The 27465-nt window shown below is 39.2% G+C and overlaps 1 protein-coding gene across 2 annotated transcripts in view; it reads left to right on the forward strand.

The window, feature by feature from the left end:
- The window catches only part of KCNU1 (potassium calcium-activated channel subfamily U member 1), a 179655-nt gene that overhangs the window by 122102 nt on the left and 30088 nt on the right, over positions 1-27465 (forward strand). For both annotated transcript variants that reach the window (XM_060291451.1, XM_060291452.1), the window contains 3 exons: positions 21427-21486; positions 23228-23324; positions 26547-26771. In XM_060291451.1, the coding sequence (XP_060147434.1) occupies positions 21427-21486; positions 23228-23324; positions 26547-26771 (382 nt within the window). The remainder of the gene's footprint in view (positions 1-21426; positions 21487-23227; positions 23325-26546; positions 26772-27465) is intronic.

Raw genomic sequence — 27465 nt, forward strand, 5'->3', positions numbered from 1 at the left:
GAGGTTTCAGGGCAAACCATCACCCTGAAATTTGGAGAGTCACAGCTGAGCTCTGCTTTCCTGGGGAAAAGGCCCTTAGAGCCATAAACTGGTAGGAACACTTAAATAGTAATTTTTGTTAATTCCTGGAGGTTGAGTGAGGTCTAGGTGAAGAGTGAAAGCCTCCTTGGGGCTGGAGGCTCAGAGGGACCGCCACACTTTGGGGGGTTTACCTCCAGGGATACTACTAAATTCTCATACGGAAGAGGCAAGAAAAATTCCCTCAGTAACTCTGGCAGAAGGAGGGGAAGAGTAACTATACTGAAATACACCCAGAGGGTTCTCTGTAACAAAGACTGACTCTCCAGGAGAAAAGAGTTTCCCAATGCCTTATCTCAGGTGAGGGAAGGGTGTTTCTCCCACTGTAGCCCCCTCTCACCTTCCTGTCTCACCTGAGGGGAACAGGTAGAGATGCTTAAAGATTACAGCCCCAAGATACAGAGCCACTGAAAAACTGAGATTTAATCACAAAATTACATCCCCTTCCCTTCTCCCACACATTACTGCCATACCAGCAGGGCTCCAATATAACAAGAGTGAATTACAGTTGAAAGAGCTGCAAGGTACGGACTATTCAAGAAAGAGTTTTTGAGAAATCCAAAGACAAGGAGACAAAAGCAAGGACGTTAGAGGAATTGGAAGCCTCAGGAAACCACAGCTACATCAAACGTTAAACATAGTGCAGCTGCTAGCCAGAATGACATAAAACCTCACACTACAGATCCGTTTACCTTAGTTCCTATTATCTAATACATCATACCCCGTTGCCAAAAAAATTACAAAGCATGCTAAAAGGCAGGGAAAAACACTGTATGAAGAGACAAAGCAAGTATTAGAATAAGACTCAGATAAGCCATCAATTTGGAATTATTAGGGAACATAACATGAGTATGATTAATATGTTTAGGGCTCTAAAGAAAAAGGTAGGCAATGCAGAAAAACAAACGAGTAACGTAAGCAGAGAGATGGAATCTCTAAGGAAGAATCAAAAGGAAATGCTAGAAATTAAAAACACTGTAACAAATTTTAAAAATGATAGGCTCACCTGTGGACTGGACAAAGCACAAGAAAGAATACGTAAGCTTGAAGATATGTCATCAGAAATTCCCAAGCTGATATTGAAGAGAAACAAGAAGGATAAAAAAATAACCCAGGGCTTCCCTGGTGGCACAGTGGTTGGGAGTCCGCCTGCCGATGCAGGGGACATGGGTTCGTGCCCCGGTCCGGGAGGATCCCACATGCCACGGAGCGGCTGGGCCCGTGAGCCATGGCCGCTGAGCCTGCGCGTCCGGAGCCTGTGCTCCGCAACGGGAGAGGCCACAGCAGTGAGAGGCCTGCGTACTGCAAGAAAAAATAATAATAATAACCCAGAACTATGTTGAAGATATATGGGACAAATTCAAAATGTGTAATATATGCATAATTGGAGTATGAAGAGAAGAGAGAATGGAGCAGAAGAAATATTTGAAGTTAATATTGGCTGAGAACTTTCCAAAATTAATGACAACAAATCACAGATCCAGAAAGTTCAAAGAATACCAAGAACAGTAAATACAAAAATATCTAAAACTATGAATATCATATTCAAACTGCTGAAAAAAAACAACAAAGAGAGAAAATTGTGAAAGAAGCCAGAGGAGAAATAAAAAACAGGATAAACAAGGTTAAGAATTACAGTGGTCTTTTTGTCAGAAACTATAATAAAGAAGAGAGTGGAGTGAAATATTTAAAGTATTGAAAGAAAGAAAAAAAATTGCATCAACCTAAAATGTTGTATGCAGTGAAGTTGTCCTTCAAAAGTGAAGGAAAAATACTTTCTCAGACAGACAAAAACTTAGGGAATTTACATCACTAGAAGACCTGCCCTGCAAAAAAAATCAAAAGAAGGTAAGAAAGTAAGAAGGTCTTTTCAGGAAGAAGAAAATTGATATAGGTCAGAAACTCAGATCTACATAAAGAAAAGAAGAGCATTAGAGAAGGAATAAATGAAGGGAAAATAAAATATTTTATTTTTCTTCATTCTTAATTGATCTAAAATATAACTGTTTAAAGTAGTAATAGTAAAATTGTATTGGGTGATTATAGCATGTAAATACATGAAATGAATAACAATGTCATAAGAGATGAGTGGGAGGAATTGGGGATACACTGTTATAAGCAGCAACACTACACAGGAAGCAGCACAGTGTTATTTTAAGATGGACTTAGATTAGTTAAAAATGTATGTTGCAAATTTGAAGGCAACTCCTGTTTTTTAAAGAAAAATGTGAGTAATATGCTAAGAGATAAAATGGAATCTTATAAAATGCTCAAAACGAGAGAAGGCAGAAAAAAAGGGTGGGAGAAGAACAAATGCCACAAATAGCAAACAATTACAAACATGCTAGACAATACAACTATATCAATAATTTTTAATGAGAGTCATGTACATAAAATAAAAGATATTGTCAGGGTGGATAAAGAAAAAGAACCCAATTATATACTATTGATAAGAAACCCACCTTAAACATAAATATTTGGATGGGTTAAAAATGAAAAGATGGAGAATGATAAACCGTGTTAACCCTAATCAAAAAGAAAACTTGAGTAGCTGTATTCATTTTAATCAAAGAAGATTTGAAACGAGGAAAATTGTCATGGATAAAGAGGGACATTACATAGTAATGAAGAGGTTAGTCCTTTAAGACAGCAATCCTAAACGTTTATGTACCTAAAAACAGAGCATCGAAATACACGGAGCAAAAAATTGTTAAAACCCAAAGGGGAAGTGGATAAATCCACTCAAAGTTGGAGACTTCATGACCCCCTTTTCAGTAATTGATCAAGTTAGCAGAAAATCAATAAGGATATAGTAGATCTGAACAAGTTATCGCTCAACTTGTTCGAATTGACATTTGTAGAATACTCCAGCAACAGCAAAATGCACATTCTTAAGTGCACAAAATGGACTACATTCTGGACCATAGAAGATACACTAACAAATTTAAAAGCATTGAAGTCATACAAAGTATTTCTCAGACACAGTGAAATTAAACTAGAAATCAATAACAGAAAGAGAGCTGGAAAATCTCCCAAATACATGTAAGTAAACAACTTCTTAATAACACATAGATCCAAGAAGAAGTCTAAAGGAAACTTTAAAACGTTTTGAACTAAAGAAAAATGAAAATACAGATTATCAAAATTAGTGGGGTGCAGCAAAAGCAGTGCCTACAGGGAAATTTATCACATTAAATGCATATATTAGAAAAGAGGAAAGAACTAAAATCAATAATCTAAGATTCTACCTTAAGAAACTAGAGAAAGAAAAAATTTAATCCTAAGGCAAGCAGAAGAAAAGTAATAGTAAAATTACGGGATAAATCAATAAAAATGAAAACAGGAAAACAAAAGAAAATGAACAAAATGCAAAGGTAGTTCTTTGAAAATATCAATGCAATTTATAAACTTCTAGTCAGACTAAATAAAGATCAGACTAAACTGACCTATGGACATTAAAAAGGTAATTCAGGAATCCTATGAACTCCCTGCAAAGAATTTCATAATTTAGATGATATGGAACAATTCCTTGCAAGAAATACCAAAACTCACACAAAGAGAAAAAAAATTATCTGAATAGCCTTATATTTATTAAACAAATTTAATAAATATACTTTTATTGATCATTGGATACTCATTGATTAAACCCCCACCCCCACCACACCACACACACACACACACACACACACACACACACACACACACACACACAGAGCACCAAGCCTAAAAGTTTTTACTGGTAAATTTGACCAAATATTTAAGATGTGATGCCAATTCTCCACAATCTCTTTCACAAAATAGAAGCAGAGTGTATACTTCCTAACTCAAGGCCCACATTACCCTAATACCGAAACCAGATATATATATATTACAAGAAAGGAAAACTATAGATCAGTATCTCACAGGAACATAATGCAAAAATCTTCAAAAAAATAAAGGCAATTCAAATACAACAATGTACGAAAAGAATTATAAACCACGACCATGTAGGATTTATTCCAGCTGTGCAAGTCTGGTTCAACACTGAAGATCAACAATGTAATCAACCACGTCAAAAGACTAAAGCAGAAAAATCATATGATCATTTCAGTCGATGCACAAAAAGCATTTGACAACATACAACAATCACTCATGATACATTTTTTTTTAAATCTCAGTAAACTAGGAAAAGAGAGGAACTTCCTCAGCTTGATAAAGAATATCTACAAAAAACCTACAGGTAACATCATACTTAATGGTCAGAAACTGGATTCTTCCCCCTTAAGAAAAAAATATAATCCTAAAGCAAGAAGAAAAGTAGTAATAAAATTACAGGATAAATCAATTAAAATGAAAACAGGAAGACAAAAGGGAAAATCAACAAGCCCGAAGGTACTTCCTTGAAAATCAATGCAATTCATAAACTTCTATTTCTAGGAACAAGGCAAGGATACACCCTTTCCTCACTCTGATTTAACAGCACAGAATGTCCTAGTAAGTGAAATAAGGCAAGAAAAGGAAAATAAAAGTTGTACAGTTGGAAAGGAAGAAATAAAATTATCTTTTTTCACAGATGATATGATTGCCTCTAAAAATCCTAGAGATTCTACAAAAATATACCTGCAACTATTAAGTGATTATAGCAAAGCCACAGGATACAAAAGTCAATTGTTTTTCTATGTACCAGCCACTGGTATATAGAAACAACAGGAATTTAAAAATTTTTAAATACCACTTACAATAGCACCAAAATATTATGCATAAATTATTACAAAATATGTGTAAATCTATAAACAAGAAACAAAGCTCTGATGAAAGACATTAAAGAAGATCTAAAAACTGCAGATATATTCTGTATTCATAGGTTGGAAGACGCAATATATTAAGATGTCATTTTTTTCCAACTTGATCTGTGGATGCAACACAACCTCAAACCTCCAGTGAGTTGTTTTGTAGATACTGACAAACTGATTCTAAAGTTTATTTGAAAAGATAAAAGATCTAGAATAGCCATCACAATACTAAAAAAGAACAACATTGGAAGACTCATACTCCCCAATTGCAAGATTTACTATAAGCCTTCATTAATCAGACATAATGGTATTGATAAAAGGGTAGACACATCAATCAGTGGAAGAAATAATGAAGTTCAAAATTAGGACCACACAAATATGTTCAATTGATGTTTGAGAAAGGAGCAAAGGAAATTCAAGTGAAGAAGGATAGTCTTTTCAAGGAGAGGTAATGGAACCACTGTATATCCACACACACACACACACACACACACACAAAGCCAAAAAGAAAACAAGCAAACAAAAAAAAAGCAACATGGATGTAGATATTACACCTTTAACAAAAATTGGCTCAAAATGGATTATATATGTAAATGTAAAAATGCAAAAGTACAAAACTTTTATCAATAGAAGACATAGGAGACCATCTACATGAACTTGGGTTTGTGGATGAATACAGAAAATATATTGTAATATCAATAATTTGGAACTGATTAAAATCAAGAGCATCTGCTCTTCGAAAGACTCTTAAGAAAATGAAAAGATAAGCCAATGTTTGCAAAACACATATCTGATAAAGGACTAAATAAACAAAGAACTCTTAAAATTCAATAAGAATAAATACAATAAAGAACTCTTAAAACTTAATAAGAATACAATTCAATTAAAACATGGGCAAAGTAACTAAAAGGACACCTCACCAAAGAAGATGTTCAGGTGGAAAATAAACATGAAAAGATGGTCAAGTCATTTGTCATTACAGAATTGCAAATTAAAACAACAGTGAGGTACCACTACCTCCCTATTCATTTAGAAAAAATTCAACAAAATTGACAATATAAATTGCTCCCAAGGATGCCTAGCAACAGGAACTCTCATTCATTGATGGTGGGAATGCAAAATGGCACAGTCACTTTGGAAGACAGGAGGTTTCTTATAAAACTAAACATAGTCTTACCATAAAATTCAGTAATTGGGCTCCGAAGTGTTAACCCAACTTCTTTGAACATTTATGTCCACCCAAAAATCTGCATGTGAACGTTACAGCAGCTTATTCAGAATCACCAAAAAAGCTGCAGGCAACCAAGATGTTCTTTAATAGGTGAATTGATAACAAACTGTGCTATATCCACAGAATGGAATTTTATTCAGCAGTCTTTAAAAAATGAGCTACCCATGTGCAAAAGACATGAATGAATCTTAAATTTTGTGTAAGAAGTACGTCTGAGAAAGCTATATACTGTATGATTCAAACTAATGACCTTCTGGAAAAGGCCAAACTATAATGATGGTAAAAACAGAAGCCATTACCTACCCGTCAAAACTCAGGCTAAATGGTTGCTTATAAATGAGATCAAATTTGTATCTATTTTGAAACATAGCGTTACATCCCATTTGTTCTCCAGTGAATTCATTATACCACAGAAATGCATTTTTTCAAGGAATTTCCAATACTTCTGCCTTTCTAAACGTTCATATCAGTACTTAAGTTGGAGAAGTTGGCAATGTTTGCTTGCTTTCAAGCCCTTTCGTAGAATGGTATTCATATTGGTTATTTGCTACACATTAGAGTCTGCTTTTCAGCTTGATAGCCTCTGATTTGCCCTCCAGGAAAAGATGTGTACCAACCAAGCAGTCGTATGTTACTTGACGATAAAACCACATAAGAACCTAAATGCTCATGTTGGCGTGGCCAGTGCATCCCTCCTTATTCACAGAGCAACAACAGGATCTTAATCAAGTTACCTAGCTTCTCCTCATCTGAAAATGAGGTCATTGCAGAGTTGCCCTGAGGATTAGCAATAATATATGTGAAGCACCAAGTATAATGCCTTGCACGTGTGCTCATTCGATACATGGCACCTATGGTAAAACAGACTCTCATCTGAACTTGCCTGAAGAACATGAAATTAGAGCAGAACGACTTGGTTGAAGGACTCTTAGACTAATCACAGCCTGTTGCATTTGCATGTCAGGATCAGAGCCACCTTCCCAGCCTGTTGCCACATGAGTTTGAGCCCAACAACAAGAGAAACTTTTCCTGTGGGAAGAGGTCAGATAGGTGATGTTGGCTTACAGTTTACGCTTTTCATTTCCTAGATGAAAGGGAGTTTATTTAGAGAACATTTCTTTGAAACTAGTATTTATTAAATTCATTACTTAAATTACAATCACATTCAACCTGCTATCCTTTTTTTCCCAAGAAATCTGGGAGCTTTAGATAATTCCCTAGGTTTGTTCTCATGTGTATCCTATGGTATTCATCATGTGGCTTTAATTACTTTAAAATTCCCCTGTTATTTCCCAGTTTGTGGGTAACAGGGACACATCTTGCTGTAATTACCATGTACCTACAAATAGATGGTGAATCTCCCTAAAATCATGGAAGGTGTAAGCTATAAGGAAGCTTAATTTTGTTTTTGATTTTGAATTTCCTGATAGTAGGAGAGATGGCCTGGACTTACGATAACTATCTTAAACCAGTAACATATGGCAACACAACTGGCCAAGTTTAGAGATACAATCAATGGCTTCCATCAGCTACTCATTCTCCAGTCAGTAAGTCAACAAATATTTATTGGGAATTCAGTGGATGTCCTCAATCATTGCATTGTGCCAAACACTGTGCTCGATGCTAGATCATACATGTGATCTCTGTTCTCATGGAACTCAATCGAACATGTGGAAGTTCTCTGTAAGCCTTAGAGAGGAAATGTCGGTAGCTTCTTATAGTCTATAAATTTCAGTGTCATATGAGATACTCACAATAGTTGCAAGATATTTTCAACTTCAGCGAGTCAAAAATCTTGGAACAAATCATTCTGGATAGCTTTGCCTAGAACTTATCTAAGCATCCATAATTTTAGATGGAAATAATCCTAGGAACATAGTAGGCCCTTTTCCTGATTCTTTATGGAAGGATGTATTGACTATAGTTCAACTTCTTCTAGATTATTCAGATGTCGATAATTATATGTGTCATAATACACAGTACAGTTACAGTTAATTGAATTGGAGGAGAATTTGACCCTCCGGGAAGACAATAGAATACCTCGCCTTGTCTCTTCTGTGACTACTTCGTTGTTGTTTTTATAATGAAAACTTACTGAGATATAATTCACCTACTATACAACTCAGTACAGTGGTTTTTAGTATAGTCACAGAATTGTGCAGCTGGCACGTCTAAGTTCAGAACAGGTTCATCACTCCCAGAAAAAACTTGGTACCATTCACCCCTTCCCACATCCTCCAAAATCACTAATCTACTTTCTGTCTATGGATTTTCCCGTTCTGAACATGTCATAAAAATTGAATTATGTAGTATATGACCTTTTGTGTCTGACATCTTTTATTTAGCATAATGTTTCTAGGTTTATCCATGTTGTAGCATGTCTAGTCTTCATTCCTTTTTAGGGCATTTTGTTTACCCTTTCATTAGTTGATAAACATTTGGGTTGTTTCTTTCCTCGGCCATTATGAATAATGCTGCAATGGACATTCATGTGCAGGTTTTAGTACAGATGCATGTTTTCGGTTCACTTCGATATATACCCAGGAGCAGAATTGTTAGGTTATGTGATAACTCTATTCAAAGCATTTTGAGGAGCTGCTGAATTATTTTGCAAGGCTCATGCACCATTTTGCAATTACACCAGCAAGGTGTAAGGGCTCTACTGTCTTTCCATCCTCTCTGACACTTTTTATTGTCTGTTTTTTTTATTATACCCATCCTAGTGGGTGTGGTAATACCTCATTGTGGTTTTTATTTGAATTTCCCTGATGTCTAATGATGAGAATTTTTTTATGTGCTTATTGGTTATTTGTATGACTATCAAGCCTTTTACCCATTTTTTAATTGGGTTTTCTTTTTTGTTGAATTCTAAGAGTTATTTGTTTTTCCTGACCAAGTTCTTTATCAGATGTATTATTTGCAAATATTTTCTCACATTCCATGAGCTGTCTTTTTACATTCTTTGTGGAGTCCTTTGAACCACAAAGGTTTTTAATTTTGATGGCGTCAAAATTGTCTATTTTTTATTTTACTGCCTGTGTTCTTTGGTGTTATATCTAAGAAACCATTGCCTAATCCATGGTTTTGAAGATTTATACCTGTTTTCTTCTAAGAGTTTAATAATTATGGTTTTTACATTTAAGTCTTTGATCCATTTAAGTTAATTTTTTATAGAAGATATAAGGTAAAGGTCCAACTTCTTTCTTTTCCATGTGGATATTCAGTTGTTCCAGCAGTATCTGTTGGAAATACGATTCTTTTCCCCACTGAATTATGTTGGCACCCTTGTTAAAATGAATGGACCATTAAAGTAAGAGTTTATATCTGGCCTCCATTCTGTTCCACTGATCTATATATCTATCTTTATGCAAGTAGCACACTGTCTTGATTAATGCAATTTGTAGTAAGTTATGAAATCAGGAAGTGTGATTCCCCAACTTTGTTCTTTGTCTAGATTGTTTGGTTTTTCTAGGTCCCTTCAATTTCCATATTAATTTTAGAATCAGTTTGTCAAATTCTGCCAAAAAAAAAATACAGCTAACTTAGAGATTGATTTGAAACTTCAGATCAGTTTGGATAGTGTTGCCATTTTAACAGTACTTAAAAGCCTTGAATCCGTAGGTCTCTCTGCCAAGGGGCTCTGTGTGCACGTTGGGGAATGCCTTAAACACTCCATCAGTTTCCAGCTCTGCCTTAGCCTTTACTTCCTTCTTGCGCAGAGTCTCAAAGTCACCCAGATGCGAGGGATTAAGGATGTCTCAGGTGTTTCCTGGGTATCAGGTGCACAGCCTTTCACATGCATGTGGTTTTCTTTTAGATTCCTAGAATGAATAAGTAAAAGCTTTTCAAACCCCCCACCCCCATGGACTTCTCATTCTCCAGCTTTTCTGTTTAAGGATTTTGATTAGCCTCTTGTTTGGCACACGGTTATCTCTGCCTCAAGTATCTGCAGTTTTAAACAATTGCTGCTCATCATTTTTGGAAAATTCCCCAGGGGAACCTGCTATTCCCACTGAGGAGGCTCGGCGTCAGGTCAAATAAAGACAAGTCCTGTGATTGGTGTCTCCAGGGAGCTGCCATAAAGCTAAGTAATGATATTTTGTGTGAATAGGGCTTTGGGGGAAGTTCAAATCCATTCTTCCCTCTCCAGTGGATGCTAGCCTGCTGGTTTTCATGGCTACTGTGATTTTGAGGCCTTTGGACTTCAAGGCTACGGTAGAGCTGGGGAGAGGGGGATGGGAATAGGCAAGTTAAAATGCAACAAAACTTGCTCCTCTTATCAAGATTCTGTCATTTTTCTTGAATTGAACACATCTCAGATTGCTTCAGGCATCTGGCTAATTTCCAGAGTTCTGAAATAGTTGATTTTGAGAATTTTTGTCAGTATTCTCATTGCTTTTATGAAAGAATGGAGTTTTGGATGCCCTTACTGCCATCTGCAAATGCTTTTCTCCATGGCTACTTTTTCTAGTTTTGTTTTTTATCTTTCTATTAAAATTTCAGTGATTACTTGAGCTGGTATAAAACTATCTCTTTGCAGCAACTCCTCTCTTCAACTGTAATTTGCCACTTTTAATCTGCAAATCAAAAAACCGAGCATGTTAGAATTATAGTTAGTGCATGCAAAAATTTACCATGATGTCAGGGTGTGTTCGAGATCGGGGCTAGAAAATTACATGCTACAGGCAAAATCCCCAGCCCACCACTTGTTTTTATATAATGGCTTGCAATGGCGAAGCAGTTGAATTTGCAGTGACAGTATATCTGTGCTAAATGAATGAAATATACATTGACAGTATCAGATTAGGCACTTATCACAGTATTCCTAATTCAAAAGCACTTGTTACAACAGTTAGGAAAATTTAAAAGACTATCTCATCACAACAGAATTTGCAAACAAAGTTTGTTTATAAGTGGCTCGTTTGGTAGCCAAGCAAGGGAAGTCGTTTTCTGATGGTGAGCCAGTTACATTGTATTTGATTGCAGCAGTCAACACATGTGTCCAGAGAAAATGAAATTGTTTACTACCATACCATTAATCTTTCAGCAAAAATGGTTGCTTGAATAGTTGACATTAGAAGCCGTATCAGTAGTCATTTAAAAAATAAGGCAAATGATATTGAGTGGTTTCCCTTAGCTCATTATGAGTTGATAAATGTTACTGATACTGTTTAATTGTTGTTTATTAAAGAAGCCAGTGCTGAATTTGAAGTAACTGAAAAATTAGCCTCTGTGAATGGTCTGCATGGCACAATTACCACATGAAAATATATTCAGAAAAGGTGAGACAACAGTAATTCATTACAATATGAAGTAGACTCTACTAAGATGTACTACAACTGATAGTGGTAAAAATATATGTGGAGCAGAAATTCACAGGCAAATTTACAAAACTTGTGAAATGCAAGGTGTGTGCCGACTGTGTATATTCATTACGTGTATGAATATAATGTATGTGTTTTTCATCAGCTGGAATCTTGTGGAACATATTTTAATGTATCCTGAGTTATTGGGCCAGTAGCGTCAGCAGTGAATTTCATTTGCTCTTACGGACTTCACCATTGTTATTGCTGTGAATTCTTTCAGAAATAGAAGCTGAATATCCTGACTTGCCCTATGGCAAAGCCATCTAAGACCTTAGTAGTGGTCAAGATTTATTGGCATTTTTTGAACTCTGGGTCAGGACTGAAATTTTTCTGAATGAGATCTGCCCTTGATCACTTATTGAACACTAAATGGCTTCAAAACTTAGCATTCACTGAAGGTTTGACTGTTTTCCTTAATGAAATCAACATAAAATTAAAAGACAAAACAGCTTATGTATGAAACTCATTTTATGAAAAGTCACTAAAATGGCAATTATTGTTCTTTGAATCACAACAAACGTCATGCTCTTTTATACATTTCCCATGATGTCAGAAGTTAAAACAAAAGGTGTGATCACTATTTCCATACATATTTCCAATGGATGTATTTTCTGATCTCAGTTCCAGTAGTGTTTGTTTGTTTGTTTGTTTGGACTTTGATGCAAGTGCAAGGGAAATTTCTGTATTTTAAGTTCATTTAGCTGTTCAGTTGAGGAGTTTCCACCTATCCTTCCATTGCAAGTGGTTAATCTGCCGTATAATGACATGCTAAAGGCAGATATCGAGAGAAGAGTCTAATGATGTCTTCTAAGCGATGAATATACTCAACTAGAATCATATGTTCATGGATCACTGTCAGTATTTGGTGGTACCTATCTGTGTGAACGTACTTTTGCAAAGATGATAAATCTTTGAATTAAATCTCATTAACATTAACATGTGAACATTTGCAATTGATTTTGATGGTAAGAACACTAGCTTTGAATGCCAATTTAGCAAAATACCTTTGAAAATTTATTTCTTTTCATTAGATCTGTAATATGAAAATATATTTATTATGATTATGACTATATTTTGAATATCATCAATGGGAAATTGTGAAAATTTATTTTCGGTCTTGTTATATATCTATACAATATCGGTTTTGTGTCTTGACCCGCAAGCTTAACATGTTTACTACCTGGCCCTTCACAGAAAAAAATTTTTGATCCTGTTCTAGATAGTTAGGTTGACCAGTATCACATCAGATGTCTGGAAATAAAAGGCAGAGGTTAAGTTCGCAAAGGCATTAATTCTCATCCCAAACTCATACTAAAAGTTTTGAGTTTAGATTAAAAGGCTGTTGAACAGCTTGGAAAAGTAGAGGTGAATAAAGACTGCCGTGAAGTGCAATAGACTCCTTAATTATATAATCTTAGGTTCCCATTGAAACTAAAAAAATAATATAGAAGATAAAAGAAAGAGTTGAATAAAATCAAGACATCTGAAATTTGTTGTGGTTTTGTTAGACTTTTGCCCTAGAATCCTGAGTAAAAGAGAATGGGTTCCTGGCAGATGGTCAAATTGAAGAGGTTGAGAGAAGATTTCACAAAACATGTAGTTTTTTTTACTTTCACAGAGTGATGAGAGCTCGTGCATAACTTAGAATCTTTTTCCATGGATATTTTGATAGGGAAGAGAAAGAGATTATAAGAAAGAATTTGCATTCTTGCAAAACAGTCCAGAAATGACCCACCAGGAAGTTAAATATTATTTATATTTGTGTTAAGTATCCGTATAATTCTAAACAGATGCCAGTTTACTCTAGTTTATAAAAGCCAGAGCTTCTTAGCTGAAAACCTTGACAATGCATTATTTTGAGTTGTCCATTTGGTCTACAAGGGCAATGAAGCCCTCTTCATGCATGCACTTCTGCCTGCTGGGTGACTAGTGGTGGACCATGGGGTGATCTTGTTTGTGCTGTGAGACGTAGCAAGAAAGATGCAAGCCGCAACTCACTTATCAGCATATACCATGGTTCCATGGGACAGGAGACATTTAGGTGTGTGTATGTTTGGTGGTGATTTTTAAATTATAGGAAGGTTCCCAGAAAGGTTGTAGAAACTCTCTTTCTCACTCTCTCTCTCCCTTTCTCCCTCTCTCTCTCTCTCCTTCTCTCCCTCTCTCCCTCTCTCCCTCTCTCCCTTTCTCCCTCTCTCCCTTTCTCCCTCTCTCCCTCTCTCCCTCCTATAAATGGCTGCACCTAAGTAGACTATTTTGGGAAGGCAATGCACGACTCCCCAAAGTATCTTTCTGGACCTTAGGCAATAGGGGGAAGTGGTGGGGCATCCAGATGGCTTCTTTTTTCTTTTTTTTTTTTTAACATCTTTATTGGAGTATAATTGCTTTACAATGGTGTGTTAGTTTCTGCTGTATAACAAAGTGAATCAGCTATACATATACATATATCCCCATATCTCTTCCCTCATGCATCTCCCTCCCTCCCACCCTCCCTATTCCACCCCTCTAGGTGGTCACAAAGCACCAAGCTGATCTCCCTGTGCTATGCGGCTGCTTCCCACTAGCTATCTATTTGACATTTGGTAGTGTATATATGTCCATGCCACTCTCTCACTTTGTCCCAGCTTACCCTTCCCCCTCCCCGTGTCCTCAAGTCCATTCTCTAGTAGGTCTGCGTCTTTATTCCCATCCTGCCCCTAGGTTTTTCATGACCTTTTTTTTTTTTTTTAGATTCCATATACATGTGTTAGCATACGGTATTTGTTTTTTTCTTTCTGACTTACTTCACTCTGTATGACAGTCTCTAGGTCCATCCACCTCACTACAAATGACTCAATTTCGTTTCTTTTTATGGCTGAGTAATATTCCATTGTATATATGTGCCACATCTTCTTTATCCATTCATCTGTTGATGGACACTTAGGTTGCTTCCATGTCCTGGCTATTATAAATAGAGCTGCAATGAACATTGTGGTACATGACTCTTTTTGAATTATGGTTTTCTCAGGGTATATGCCCAGTAGTGGGATTGCTGGGTCATATGGTAGTTCTATTTTTAGTTTTTAAAGGAACCTCCATAGTGGCTGTATCAATTTACATTCCCACCAACAGTGCAAGAGGGTTCCCTTTTCTCCACACCCTCTCCAGCATTTCTTGTTTGTAGATTCTTTGATGATGCCCATTCTGAGTGGTGTGAGATGACACCTCATTCCAGATGGTTTCTTGATGCAACAGACCTCAGCTTCAAGAAATCCAGAAATGAATGTCACCCATGTAGTCACACATACGAAAAGTCAAGTACTTGATGTGCTGCAGAAACTTAATCTCAGAGGCGAACAAGGCAGTATGAGCATCCTCCTCCTTTCCCGTTGTTCTCATTCATCTTTAATGTAAAGACCTAAAACACAGGGGACATCTCAGTAACAGTGCTCGAGACCTTCCTTCCCTCTCACCCTGTGACTCCTGTCTCCCACCTAAAAACCCCAACTCTTACCTTTCACCCCTAAAAACAGCCCAACTTTAATCACTTCTTCTTGTTAAAGAACACTAACCACAACCATTTCCCTCCCACCAGAGACCACTAATTCTAACTTTTCACCTTTAATCAAGGCAGGCCACTTTTTAAAAATAACCATCTTGTAACACATAGCAGGGGAGGAGGGCTCCGTGTCACAACTGATTCCAAGTGGCGTCCATCTCCATTCTCTCCGTTGCTGCTTGACAGGTCACGGGTGCTAAGGACAGTGCTGTAGCACCCAGAATGCCTTTATTCCATAGGCTTCCCTCCAGAGATGGCTTCCAGATGTGGGGAAGTTTTTAAAGTCTGTGGCCCTCGACACATCATTAGGTCCTTCCAGTGTTTCCAAAAATCTGTAATCACCAGCATACTAATAATTTGTCTCCATTTTGACCTTCAGCCCCAGGGATTTCAGAGACACTAAGGAATGTGGATAAGAAGACTTCACAAATAACACCCTTTTAACAGAAAAAAAAAAAAATTCCAGTATCCACGTATCCTGGAATTATGTCCTCTACACAGTTTGTGTACCTTTCGGTTTGATACCCTTCCCTCTTTCTCTTTCTCTCTCTCACACACACACGCACACCCAGGCACTCATGCACGCCCACACCTGTAACATTCTGATGGATGCTATGTTTTCCCCTCCTAGTGTCTTTGGTGGGGGGGTATCCTTATTAGTAATTGTCAAGGCCAAGCCTCTCAACCCACCGCATAAGGAAAGCATTTTTGTCACCCTAATCTCTGACCCAGGCTCAATCCCTTAAAACCTTAGAAAGTATATCAATACAATGAAAAATGAACTAGTTTTCAGATATTTCAAATTCCTATCTCCCACTTCCGTTATCTCCCCACAAAAAGTAATAGTCCTTTGCCTGAAATTTGCTTTTGTCTCACGTAATGTGTTTTTTAAGATCAAAAGTATCGGAATAACTGACTTAATCGTTCATCTCCTAGTCCATTGAACAGGGAAGATTGTGTCCCATACTGTCTAAGGGAGGAAAATATTTTTCATTTAGATCAACTTCTATGTTCACTGTGTCGTTCGATATTTAGAAAGTGTTGGAAAGGGCACCTGAAAATACAACCTCATGCTGAAAAGACTGGCTGAGGAATTCTTTCCCAGGAGAGGTGAGGCTTGCCCTGTGCCCTGGGCTCCCCTGCCCAGGGCACAGACTCCAGCCTTTATTAAAGTCGCTGCTGCTCCAGGTATTGTCTCATTTGTCCTCACATTGTAGGAAATCCCAAATGCAATATCCACAAAATATCAATATAAAGGGATTTAAATGAGGGTCCATCTGCGGAATGGGTGAGGAAGAGGAAATTGTCCTTGTTTATCTTTCTCCTCCATCTCCCGTCTGGTAACAATTTTAAGTTCTTAGATGCCTACATGAATGCTTTCACAGAATACGCTCTGCAGAGAATCTGTCAGCTTACACCCATCAGAAATAAAGCAAAACTGAGCAGAGAGATGTCACGTGTGAGCTCAGATCTGGGTTTATCTAATGGAAACACCCTCCCCTTCTTGCCTTAACCTGGGCCAGGGCCATTCTGACCTCGGGTCTAACTTCTAAGGCAAGAGGGTGGAAAAAATGTCTTTGCGGAGATTTCAAATGGTAAACATGGAAAACAGAGGCCATGGATTTGATAGACTCCATCTGGAAAGCAGCATTTAAAGGCAAACAGAGCACCCTACTCACAGCTGATTTGGTTTACACTAGAACACAGTTTACATTCTCCTGTGTAGACTGAAATGAGATTACACTGAATACAATGATGTCCTGAAGTTTAACACCTCTCTTTTTTAAAATATTTTCAGATTTTTAAAAAATCATACCAACACTCTTTACCACTAAAGTCAATAATTCCTCAATAACTTAGGGAAGGTGTTGTATATGCCAGGAATTAGGAGACAGGAACAAGAGGGAATCTGGAAGATACAATTTGCTGGAAGCTTCTTGTCGTAAAACCTCCAGGGCTCCAGCCACCCAACTGTCTTTCCTTCCATTGAACATCAGCCAGAATTACCTATAAACGTGGAGGTGTGGAAGGTGTTCTGGGCACAGCGTTTCAAGGCTTTATTCTTCCTTCCCCCTTCTTCCTCTCTCTCTAGGAGCTTTTCAGATTATCAGGGAAAAGTATCCCCATTCTGGCCATCGAGTGACCAGTGTTAGTCCTGAAGTCTCTTGTCCGGAACACCAGAGTCTTAAGCCACCCAGCAGAGTCGGTTATCCTAGCTGCCCCACAATGGGTTTCCTTTTTTTTTTTTTTTAATTAATTTTTATTGGAGTATAGTTGATTTACAATGTTGTATTAGTTTCTGCTGTACAGCAAAGTGAGTCAATTATACATATACATATATCCACTCTTTTTTAGATTCTGTTCCTATATAGGCCATTTACAGAGTCCTGAGTAGAGTTCCTGTGCTATACAGTAGGTTCTTATTAGTTATCTGTGTTATATATAGTAGTGTGTATATGTCAATCCCAACCTCCCAGTTTATCCCTCCCACCCCCAGGTTTCTTATTCCCCTCCTTCCCTAAGGTTTCCCACATGACTACCAAGAGGGCTTGGAGCTTTGGAGATAACCAGCCTGCTGTCAACGTATGTCACGCCCCATGAGATTTTGTGGCAGGCTTTCTCACTTTCTTACCCAGTAAAGGAGTCTCAGCAAGGAGATCTGGTCAAGCTGCGGGTGGGAGACGCAGAGCCTGGTGTTCCCTTTCCCCTTCTCATCAAAAAGGACGTGATCACAGAGCCTTTTTTTTGTGCTGTACGCGGGCCTCTCACTGCTGTGGCCTCTCCCGTTGCGGAGCACAGGCTCCGGATGCACAGGCTCAGCGGCCATGGCTCACGGGCCCAGCCGCTCCGCGGCATGTGGGATCTTCCCGGACCGGGGCACAAACCCGTGTCCCCTGCATCGGCAGGCGGACCCCCAACCACTGCGCCACCAGGGAAGCCCCCACAGAGCCCTTTTTAACAGGGAAAGTGAGTTGTGCCCGTCACCCTCATGAGCTCCTTCCCCGGTTGCTTAGTCTTGAGGCTTCTCAGCGCTCACAGGAGCCCTTTTCCACTTGCCCATGCCCAGGTTCCTAGGCGAATGGGCTGCAAAAAATAATCCGCATTTTTACGCCTTATGTTTCCCTCCAAAGTAAAAATAATGCTTTGTAATGAGTAAGCGGCATCCGGTGAAACCCAGAAAAATGAAATCATAATATGACCATAAAGACTCATATTCTGAAGTTTGACTATAGCGTGTGTGTGTGTGTATAGAGGTGTGTGTATATGTGTGTCATGTATATAGAGGTGTGTGTGTGTGTGTAAGTCTGAGAGAGAGGTGGGGGGAAGCAGAGATTATACAGCGTGCCCTCACATTCCTAAATTTTAGGTGATTTCCTCTTTCCCAGAACACAAAAGGTGGTAGTCAGAATTGACAATAAATGACTACTTCCAGGTTAAGTGTGAACTGCATAGCCTTGTCACTACCTGTGCCAAAGTCCCTGGGGAGAAGGCAGTTGTAGCCTGCAAGATACAGAATCCTCAGCAGCACCAAAGGCATCCTGGGACTGAGAATTTTCCCTCCATTTTTGGCGGGAACTTGATGGCTGCTTTCAAGAGGCAGCGGCAAGGGATTTTTCCAAAGACTGGACCAAGAAGGGCACTGAAACTCCTGGAAACAAGCACACATCCCTCCTCTCCTCCCCAGTGCTCAGCCGAGGGACTTGTCCTTCTCTCTGTGCTAAGACTTGATGAAACATATTGTTTTTATTCACCTCAAGTCTGGAGCAAAAAATATATTGTTCTGCATCCAGGCCCGAAAACTCTCTCCTAAGAATTTACAAGCCACCTGTGGAGTTGTAAAGAGGTTTCAGATGGAATGGTCACGCGCCAGGGTTTCCTAACACATCCAAAAATGAGACCTGCAAGACAAAAAAAAAGGAACTGTCGGTGCTTTTAGAGCTTTCTAATGGATATTGTGAAAGGGAGGGTCCCATGCACTGACGGATCATTTTCAAGAATCATCTGAGTCAAGTCTGTTTGTTGGAGGAAATAAGGAGGCAGACTTACACTCTAGGAGATCACGCTTCCTGACCTGGCACTGATACCTACCCCCCACCTTCTTAATGGTGGTTTCCCTGCATGGCTGGATCTGTGTCTCATCGGGTGCCGCCATTGGAAACAAAAGGCACATGGTGCTTCATTTATATTTTCCTTTAACTGATAGGATTCATACAAGATAAGTTGCTATGGGCACAGGAGGAAAGAAGTTCTCTTCAGAATGGTTCCAGAAAACAGAGAGGAAAGGAGCCTGCCTTCCTTAGCTGAGCTATGTCCAAGCTTGTGCTCACAAGACATTTGCTTCATGAATATCAAAGCAGCCTGAAGAAGGCAGTTGTCAGCAAAGAAGGCTGGCGGCTTCCTTCACATATGGCTCTGCACATCCACAGGTCCTCACCCAGCACACTGAGCCTCTCGGCTTCCAAAGGTGGAAGGCAAGACCTGACTGAGGACATTTCAGGGTCCGTTACCACCTCGGTTCTCCCAGGGAAGGTACCACACTTTGCTCGGACAGTAAGAAGCCTGTCTTGTGACTAGTGAACCAACCCCACCATCACCCCAAGCATGTCCTGCTGAGGGCACTCTCTGATAACTCCCACCTTATTTCTCCCAGCCTGTCTTACACAGAAAGACCCCCTCACCCAAGAGGCTTCTCCCTGTGGTCAAGATGTGGCTCTTCTTCTTTGCCCTGAATGACCTGGATGGTGCCCTGTGGCTACCTTTCCCTCCAATAGAGTCAGCCTTTATGATACAATCCTTGTTTCCAAGTTCTAAGACTGCTAGTACTGCACATTCTCATAGATGATTTATTAGTCTCTCTAGGGGAGTATATTTCTGAAAGAATCATGTCATTTGCAAGGCATATGGCAGAAGGGAGCTTTAGTTAAGGGATGGTGAGCTGAATCGCATCAGGTTTTGCTTTAGCAAGGACACTGGATGGATGCCTTTATGATGAAGTGGGTCTCCTCCAGCCTTTTCTTTAATGCAGGTCTCCAGCAGGTGTTTCCTCTAAGGCATATCTGTTTTCCATAACATCAGAATGAAGAAAGATGTTTTCTGTGACATCTTGGCTACATAGATCATGCTTTTTATTATGATAGAAAAGTGTACAGTGATTTATTTGCTACTCTGGGTCAAGTTAAATGTGCTTGGGAGAAGATCATCTTCTATCTGCCAAAAGGGCCTTTCATCTCCAGACCAAGGACTCTTTATTCATTATGGGGGGTGGGCGCGGGGAAAGGAAGCATTAGAAGAAGTGGCAAAAGAGCTGAAGAAAGTGACCAGAAGAAAAGTAGGGGAAGTTATTGTAGACAGGGGCGCTGAGGGCAGAGAGCAGGAAGCCACCTCCTGAAGGTAGCTTGGGTATATTATATCAACACCTGAGGGACGGTGTCTAGGAAACTACGCATGGAGAGCAACAAGCTGCTATGAATGAGTAACACAGCCAATTCTCCAAATCCTGATAAAAATCAAAACCAGACTAGGGTCTTGGTGTGCTCCCTTTAACAAGCTTGGCATAAAGCCAACACCGTGGTCCTGTCTAGCCATCACCATTAAGAGAGCCTGTGTGGCTTTTAGGATGCTGAGTTGGGACTCATGACTTATGGATATTTAAACCACCAAAAGCTGTGAATTTGAATTAGCAAGATACCTCATTTTGGTCAAGCTGACCTTGAGGTTTAACTTTACAACATCTTCTGCCTAGGTAGACGACTAGAATCCACTAACTTTGTAGGTAGGTCTCCAATGGAGAGGAAAATAAGGGATTGCTCCTAGTCCTTGACTGATCTCGTTAGCAGTTAGCCTCTCTACTTTTCTAAACCCTTCTCCAGTGCCTCAAGTCCCCCACCCCAGCTTCTCTGTCTGGGTCCTCTCTCTATCCCATTAGTTTAGGTCTGATGTTGATCTAAGTTTAAGTTCCTTTGTCTGAAAAAGCATGACATCAGATAGTAGTTTAGAAACTAACCTGGTTAAAGAGAGCAAAATACGTTGGAGCTGAGTCTTTGAACCAGGTGTTGAATAACAAGCTGTATTAATTAACAGGGAAAACCCCTAACCCTTCAGCACAAAGAACAATAGGTCGTATTAGTCCCAGGATGTATAGTAAAATCTCACAGGAGAATGCTGTCATAAGCTACTGGTTACCGGGACTGAACCTATAGTGTGACATAGTACGGTACATCAGAAAAGGCATTTCAAGGCATAGTAACAGATGTTTTTAAGTAGTAAGTACCTAAGTAAATAGTAAAAGTTTTTGTGATCAAAGAAGTGTGCAAAAAACACTGGATTATACAAATTTTAAAGGATATCTCTTTTGCAAGACTTTTCAGAACCTTTGATATGCTAAGCTGTGGGGTGAATTTCAAAGAGGGGATACTTCTCTAAAAATTTATTTGCTTACAGATATCATTTCCTCGGGACTTCTCCAGCTGCTAATACTATGGAACGTGCATTTTGGAAAAGGTATTTGTATTAGGATAGGGCAGACTAATGCTGTGGGAGCAACCGTGAAACCTCAGTGGCTTAGCGCAACAACAGTGTCCTTCGTGTTCACGTTACATGCCCAGCGCAGGCCAAGGAGGCAGGGACTCGGCTCCACGCAGTCACTCATGTACTCAGGCTGGCCATTTCTGCAGCAGGTTGGGAGGGAGCCTGAAGAATCACGTGAGGGCTTCTCCCTACATCAGCCATCACTTCTCACATGTCATTGGCCAGAATGAATCATGTGGCCCCACCTAACCCACCCATCTGCTGAGGCAGGAAAGGAAAATTGGACATTGTGAGCACCAGTAATCTCAACCTCAGCATTATATTCAAGTGTCAACTTTACAGTCTGTTAGCTCTTTGACTTTTATCCGTAAACTAAGGGGTGTTCTTTAAAGTCTCTGAAAGAGACAGAAATGCTCAGCAGATATTTCAGATGCTTCCCATGTTCCTCAGCCCTGTAAAGTGAGCAGGAGCCATGTGACTCATTCTGGCCAATGAAATGTGAGCCATGTGACTGGTTCTGGCCAATGAAATGTGAGCCATGTGTGACTTATTCTGGCCAATGAAATGTGAGCCATGTGACTCGTTCTGGCCAATGAAGTGTGAGCCATGTGACTCGTTCTGGCCAATGAAATGTGAGGTGCAATGACTTGTCGATTTGGGCCAAGGCAGTTAAATGCCTGGGCTCATCTCTCTCTCTTCTCTTGCCTTAATGACCAAGGGGGATGCATGTTCCAGGGGGTGTACCTTTAAGATGGTAGAGCCTCTGTCCCCCTAAGACTCTGAATGGCTGTGTAGAGCAGAGATACCTGTTCACCTCAGTAAAATACATAGTGTGGGTGAGAAATAACCTGTGTTGGGTTAAGCCCTTGAGATTTGAGGTTGTTTCTGCAGTCTATGCCTGGATTCTCTCGACTTGAACAGGTCCTTTCTAACCCAAACCTCTCTGTGATTCTTGAAGGGTTTCCTTTCTTCTCTCACAAGCACATATATATTCCTTGGGATGGGAGTGGGGTTTTTCAAAAGCTCCTCAAACCCTTTTGGTGGTTGAATACATGACATGACAAGCATTGTGCCTGATGGCAATGTAGGGTGATTACATGGACGGCTTTGCCGAGACTTAGACCAAGGTTTGAGCAAATTTTAGTCAAATGAAGGCTGGTGATGGAAGCTGTAAAGGATGCAAGCTGCATTTAATAAGTAAGGATGTTTCAAAAGAGACCCATAAGAAAAGATATGGAAAGGAGACAAGAGGAAAACAGGTTACGGAGAGAGGTATACCACTCACGATTCGATCTCACGGCCTTTTAAGTTCTGTATTCAGGTGCACAAAACACCTCTCATGATTTCTCCCAAGCAGCAGTAGCATCAGCACGGTAGCAAAATTAAGAGCAGAAGTGACCACCCTCAAGGCAGTTAATCTAAGTTAGAAAGAGAGACTGGTGTGTCTGTTAAACATACACACACACACACGTACACACACACGTACGCACACACACACAATTCTTGATGGCTTTTGCCCAAAGTGCTTAGTATGTCTTCAGCTGTGAAGACATTCAGACATGCATCTCTATTTGGGGGTCTCATAGACCCGAGGTCATCTTCCTTATGTTATTCTTCACTTCGGGTTTGAGGCTCCAGTGAGTTTAACATCATGCTTTGTTACACCAGAGCCCCAAGTGTTCCCAGGCTAACTTTCTACATTCTCCGTATCTAGGACTTTTCTATACGAAATGGAGCGAGAGTCTGACCACCTCGATAGCAGTGGCATGTTTCACTGGTGCAAAGCCACCCCTTTGGACAAAATGATTCTGGTAGGTGATCTTGTACCAAATCTCAGGTAAAATAAAGCTCCTTTTAGGGTAGATGATGTCCTTCCACTAGTCATAAGCACCTGCCCTTTCTCTTTGTAAATGGTGAATTTTGAAGGAAAAACATACCTCATGAGCCACGTGAATGTACGCAGAATAACAGATGTGGCGTTTGACAAAGGCCATGTGGGTAATACGATGCCGGGATTTTAAATAATTAGATCAGATTCTTCAACTACTTTCCCCTCCGTTAATAGTTTAGCTGAGTCAGTTATTCAGAATAATGTTCTCCTGAAACTTTGCTGTTTTGCTAGTAAATCTAATTGATTTCAATGCACCAGGGGAACAGACTATTTACAAGAACTCTGTGGTCTTTCTTTTTTTAATTAAATAAAAATTCCCTTAATTAGTTTTTAAAGTTTGGATTTTCTATAGTATTTTTTCTTGAAGGTGGTTATACTTAAACACATTAGCAAAGGGTGTATCTCCAAAATGCTCAGTCCTCCCACCCCACACAGCATGAGGGAATCTTTACAGATGCTAGAATCCTGTCCTTGTCTCTGTCCTCTTAAGGAGACAGACTAATTCACCTCACTGAAATGCCAGCAGCCAAGATGCAAAAAGCCTTGCATATTATCCCAGGCTCTGATACCTGCATTATGGATCCCCATCTATTCTCATTTTCCAGAGTTGGAAACTCAAGGATGATCTCAGTGGTTTACCTTGCAAGCAGTAGCTGGTAAATTTAAGTAATAAAAGATGAGTTTTTTAATTAAAAATAAACTAATAAAAGATGTCTGCATGTTGTAAGAACCCTATATAATTTGTTCAACTGTGACTAATGGATAATTTTGTATTTTTCTTGCTTTCCAAAAGTAGTTTAGTTCACTTTTTTCTGTTAAACACACACACACACACACACACACACACACAATTTTGTAGCTCAGTGCCAATGTCCTGACAGAATATGTTCCAATTTTTGTCAAAAGCATGATCAATCATTTGATCAGAAGTACAAAATTGTCAGAGCTGTCATATCAACTGGAAAACTGTTAGGGCTGCTGAAACTCCCCATTTTAGCAAGTATGTCTTATTCTGAATGAAACATCCGTTGAGCAGGAAGGCAAACATGTTTCTAGTGGGAGGGAAATCTTTAGAAAGGTTGGGAGGGGGTTGCAGATGGAAGCATCCAGGAGACCAAGAGATGGCAATAGCAGACATTTTCTTATACCCTATTTACTGAGCCCGCAGACAGGTTGCTGTGATAGAGCAACTCTATGTGGAATATAGTTCAGAACAGCAGCTGAGTCTTCTGATATATTTAGAAGGGCTTCTAGTTTAAGAAATCCTAAGAGTTTTGAAACTGTGACTGTAGAGGAGAAATGTCCAGATTACAGAATTTGGACCAACTTTGAACTTGGTTTGGTTTGCAGAAAAGTCAAATGGAAGTTGTCGATTTGTTACTTGGAGCAAATAGTGCATCCTCCCCTTCCCCCCAAAAGCCACCATCTTTCTCAATTGGGAGACAGTTTTGTGCTGCAGTTCCTTGGAGAAATTGCCTCTCTAGCTGTGCCCATTAATTGCACTCTGCCATGTATCTCGTTCCTAATTGTTTAGGTCTACTAAAAAGAGCAATTTCTGGACTTCAGGCCTGTTACATTAAATACTGTTGGAGGCTTCATTATTCAAGTTAAAACTAATCGAATTAGCCAGAGACAATTATTCAATAGATTTGGTTAAGATTCATATCACTCTCTGGAAAGCCTCTCCAGACAAGTAGCTTCGTTTCCCACAGGGCCATTCCCTTTGGAATTTCCCAGTCTATGCTAATTGGACAAACTCTAATTGTTGAGATGTCAGATGTGACTTATTTATCCTGTTAGATTTCAACAGCCCCTGTTTCATAGAAGCTTGTCCTTTAACCCAGCAAAAAACTGGCATAAGGATGAATGATACATCCCTTTGAAATATCCTGAATCTTCGTGTGCTCGGGAAGGTAGAACACACTCAAACAGGAAGTGCTTGTAAATATATTTAACAAGTTCTCTACCAGCTTCCAAGGGTCCTCCTCTGAAAATCTAGGAATTCAGTGAGATTCAGATTTGATTAAATAGTTACTGAACAACAGTTAAGGAGCTGAGCGCTGAACTTTCAATATATTATTTAATTTCCACAACAGAATTAACTTTTATTTATTTTTAAACCATTTAAACAAAGAAATTAGGGGTCAGTGAGGTTAACTAGTTTGTTTATGGTCATACGCTAATGACTACCAGAATACAAAATCAGTGCTTATTCTACCTATCCCAGCACCGTGAGAGTAAGACATTGACTCATTCCCTGAAATCAATCACAGAGACTTAAAATAAGTCTCCTACAGGACTATCATCCCTTTCTCTAAAGTTACACTTATTGTTTTTAGAAGTCTCTATGAATGTGGGGAAACCTTATCTAAATATCCGTCACGTATATTATTTTGTCTTCAACTTAAAAGTATAGGGGAGATGTTAAAAATTGGCCATGCTGATAAGAGTATGAGACATATTGAAATGTTTGGGATCAAATGGAACTTTTGTAACCTTCACATTTATTTTGTGCACTTTTCATGATAAATTTCCTCAACTCTGGAATCTATTGAATCTGGGCAGTATAGTAGGTGAGGCCATATGAAATTGCCAATATTCAACCATTTTTGACCCAGAAAAAAGGCAGTTTCATATGGTTCATGCTAATATGTATATTTTCATATGTATGAAAATCGGCTGAAAACTGCAGCATGTTGTACGGCTGGGGGTTTTTCAGGGCTCGCTAGAAGACAAGTTTAGCAATGGGATTTGGAATGTTTTCGTTTTTCAGTGAGTCGTCCTGTAGCACATACGAGGCTAAAAACATATAATGAAAATGAGAGCTGTTTTCCCCATTTGGTTCAATGATTTCATGATTTCAATGATGCCGATCTGAGTTTGCACTGAGGCGCTCCAGGCTAACAGAGAACTGGGAAAAGCGAAATAAGAAGGAACTCCCGGAAAAGATACATAGTTTAATTGTCCCATAGTGGATAAGTTCCATGCTTTTTATGAGTAATTTGCAAAATCCGATCATCCTTATGAAAGTGCTAGTGTGAATGTAAATACCAAGAAGAGTTGGGATGTGGGGACGAGCCCTCTTTAAAGGACTCTCATCTTGTTTCTAAAAATGACCAGACTCTGGCCTGCTTATACTTAGAATCGAACTGAGAAGTCAAAACATGAGTTTCGGAACCACATTGTAGCGTGTGTCTTTGGAGATGCCCACTCAACACTGATGGGGCTTCGGAATTTTGTAATGCCATTGAGAGCTAGCAGCTATACCCGTCAGGAGCTGAAGGACATTGTGTTCGTTGGGTCTCTGGATTACCTGCAGAGAGAATGGCGATTTCTCCGGAATTTTCCCCAGATATACATTCTGCCTGTAAGTGTCACAGTAAGGGATAGTGAATATTTATAATGATAATAATACTAACAGTACTAGGATTAATAATGATAATAATAATAATAAATCACTAGTAGCTCGCAGTTATACCTGGTACCAGAAACTGTTCTAAGCATTTTGCATGTATTAACTCATTTAACCCTCCAAATAACCCCATGGTATAAATTTTAAAGATGCTGAACTTTAGGCACAGAGAGAGTAAGCAACCCGTCCAAGTTTACACGGCAGGTAAGTAGCAGGACTAGGATTTAAATCCAGACATATTTCATGTTTTATGTCACCAACCATGTTTATGGTCTGTATGTAATAGAGTTTCTTTGCATTTCTAAATCCGATTCTGACCTAATGGCTAAGCCTAAGCTGATACCAGCCAGTCTTTGTGCTCTAACTTTCTCATCTTTTCTGGAGACTCGCCTTTTATGGAACACATAATGCCACGTGGTCCTTGACAGATGTATGAAAAGGAGGAATTCTGAGGAATGGATCCATTATGCATATGTGGCATTGTGGTTGTAATTGTATTTGCTCTGAACCTTCACAGGGCTGTATCTCATTATATGCCACCATTTCCGTGGATTAATATATATATGCAGTGTGAAACGCACCAGAACTTTTGATTTTTCAAGAAATAATGCTAGCAACAGATTAGGAATATTCTTCAAAAACGGTTGTC

The sequence above is a fragment of the Globicephala melas genome, chromosome 21 (genome assembly GCF_963455315.2).
Source record: "Globicephala melas chromosome 21, mGloMel1.2, whole genome shotgun sequence".
Taxonomy (NCBI): domain Eukaryota; kingdom Metazoa; phylum Chordata; class Mammalia; order Artiodactyla; family Delphinidae; genus Globicephala; species Globicephala melas.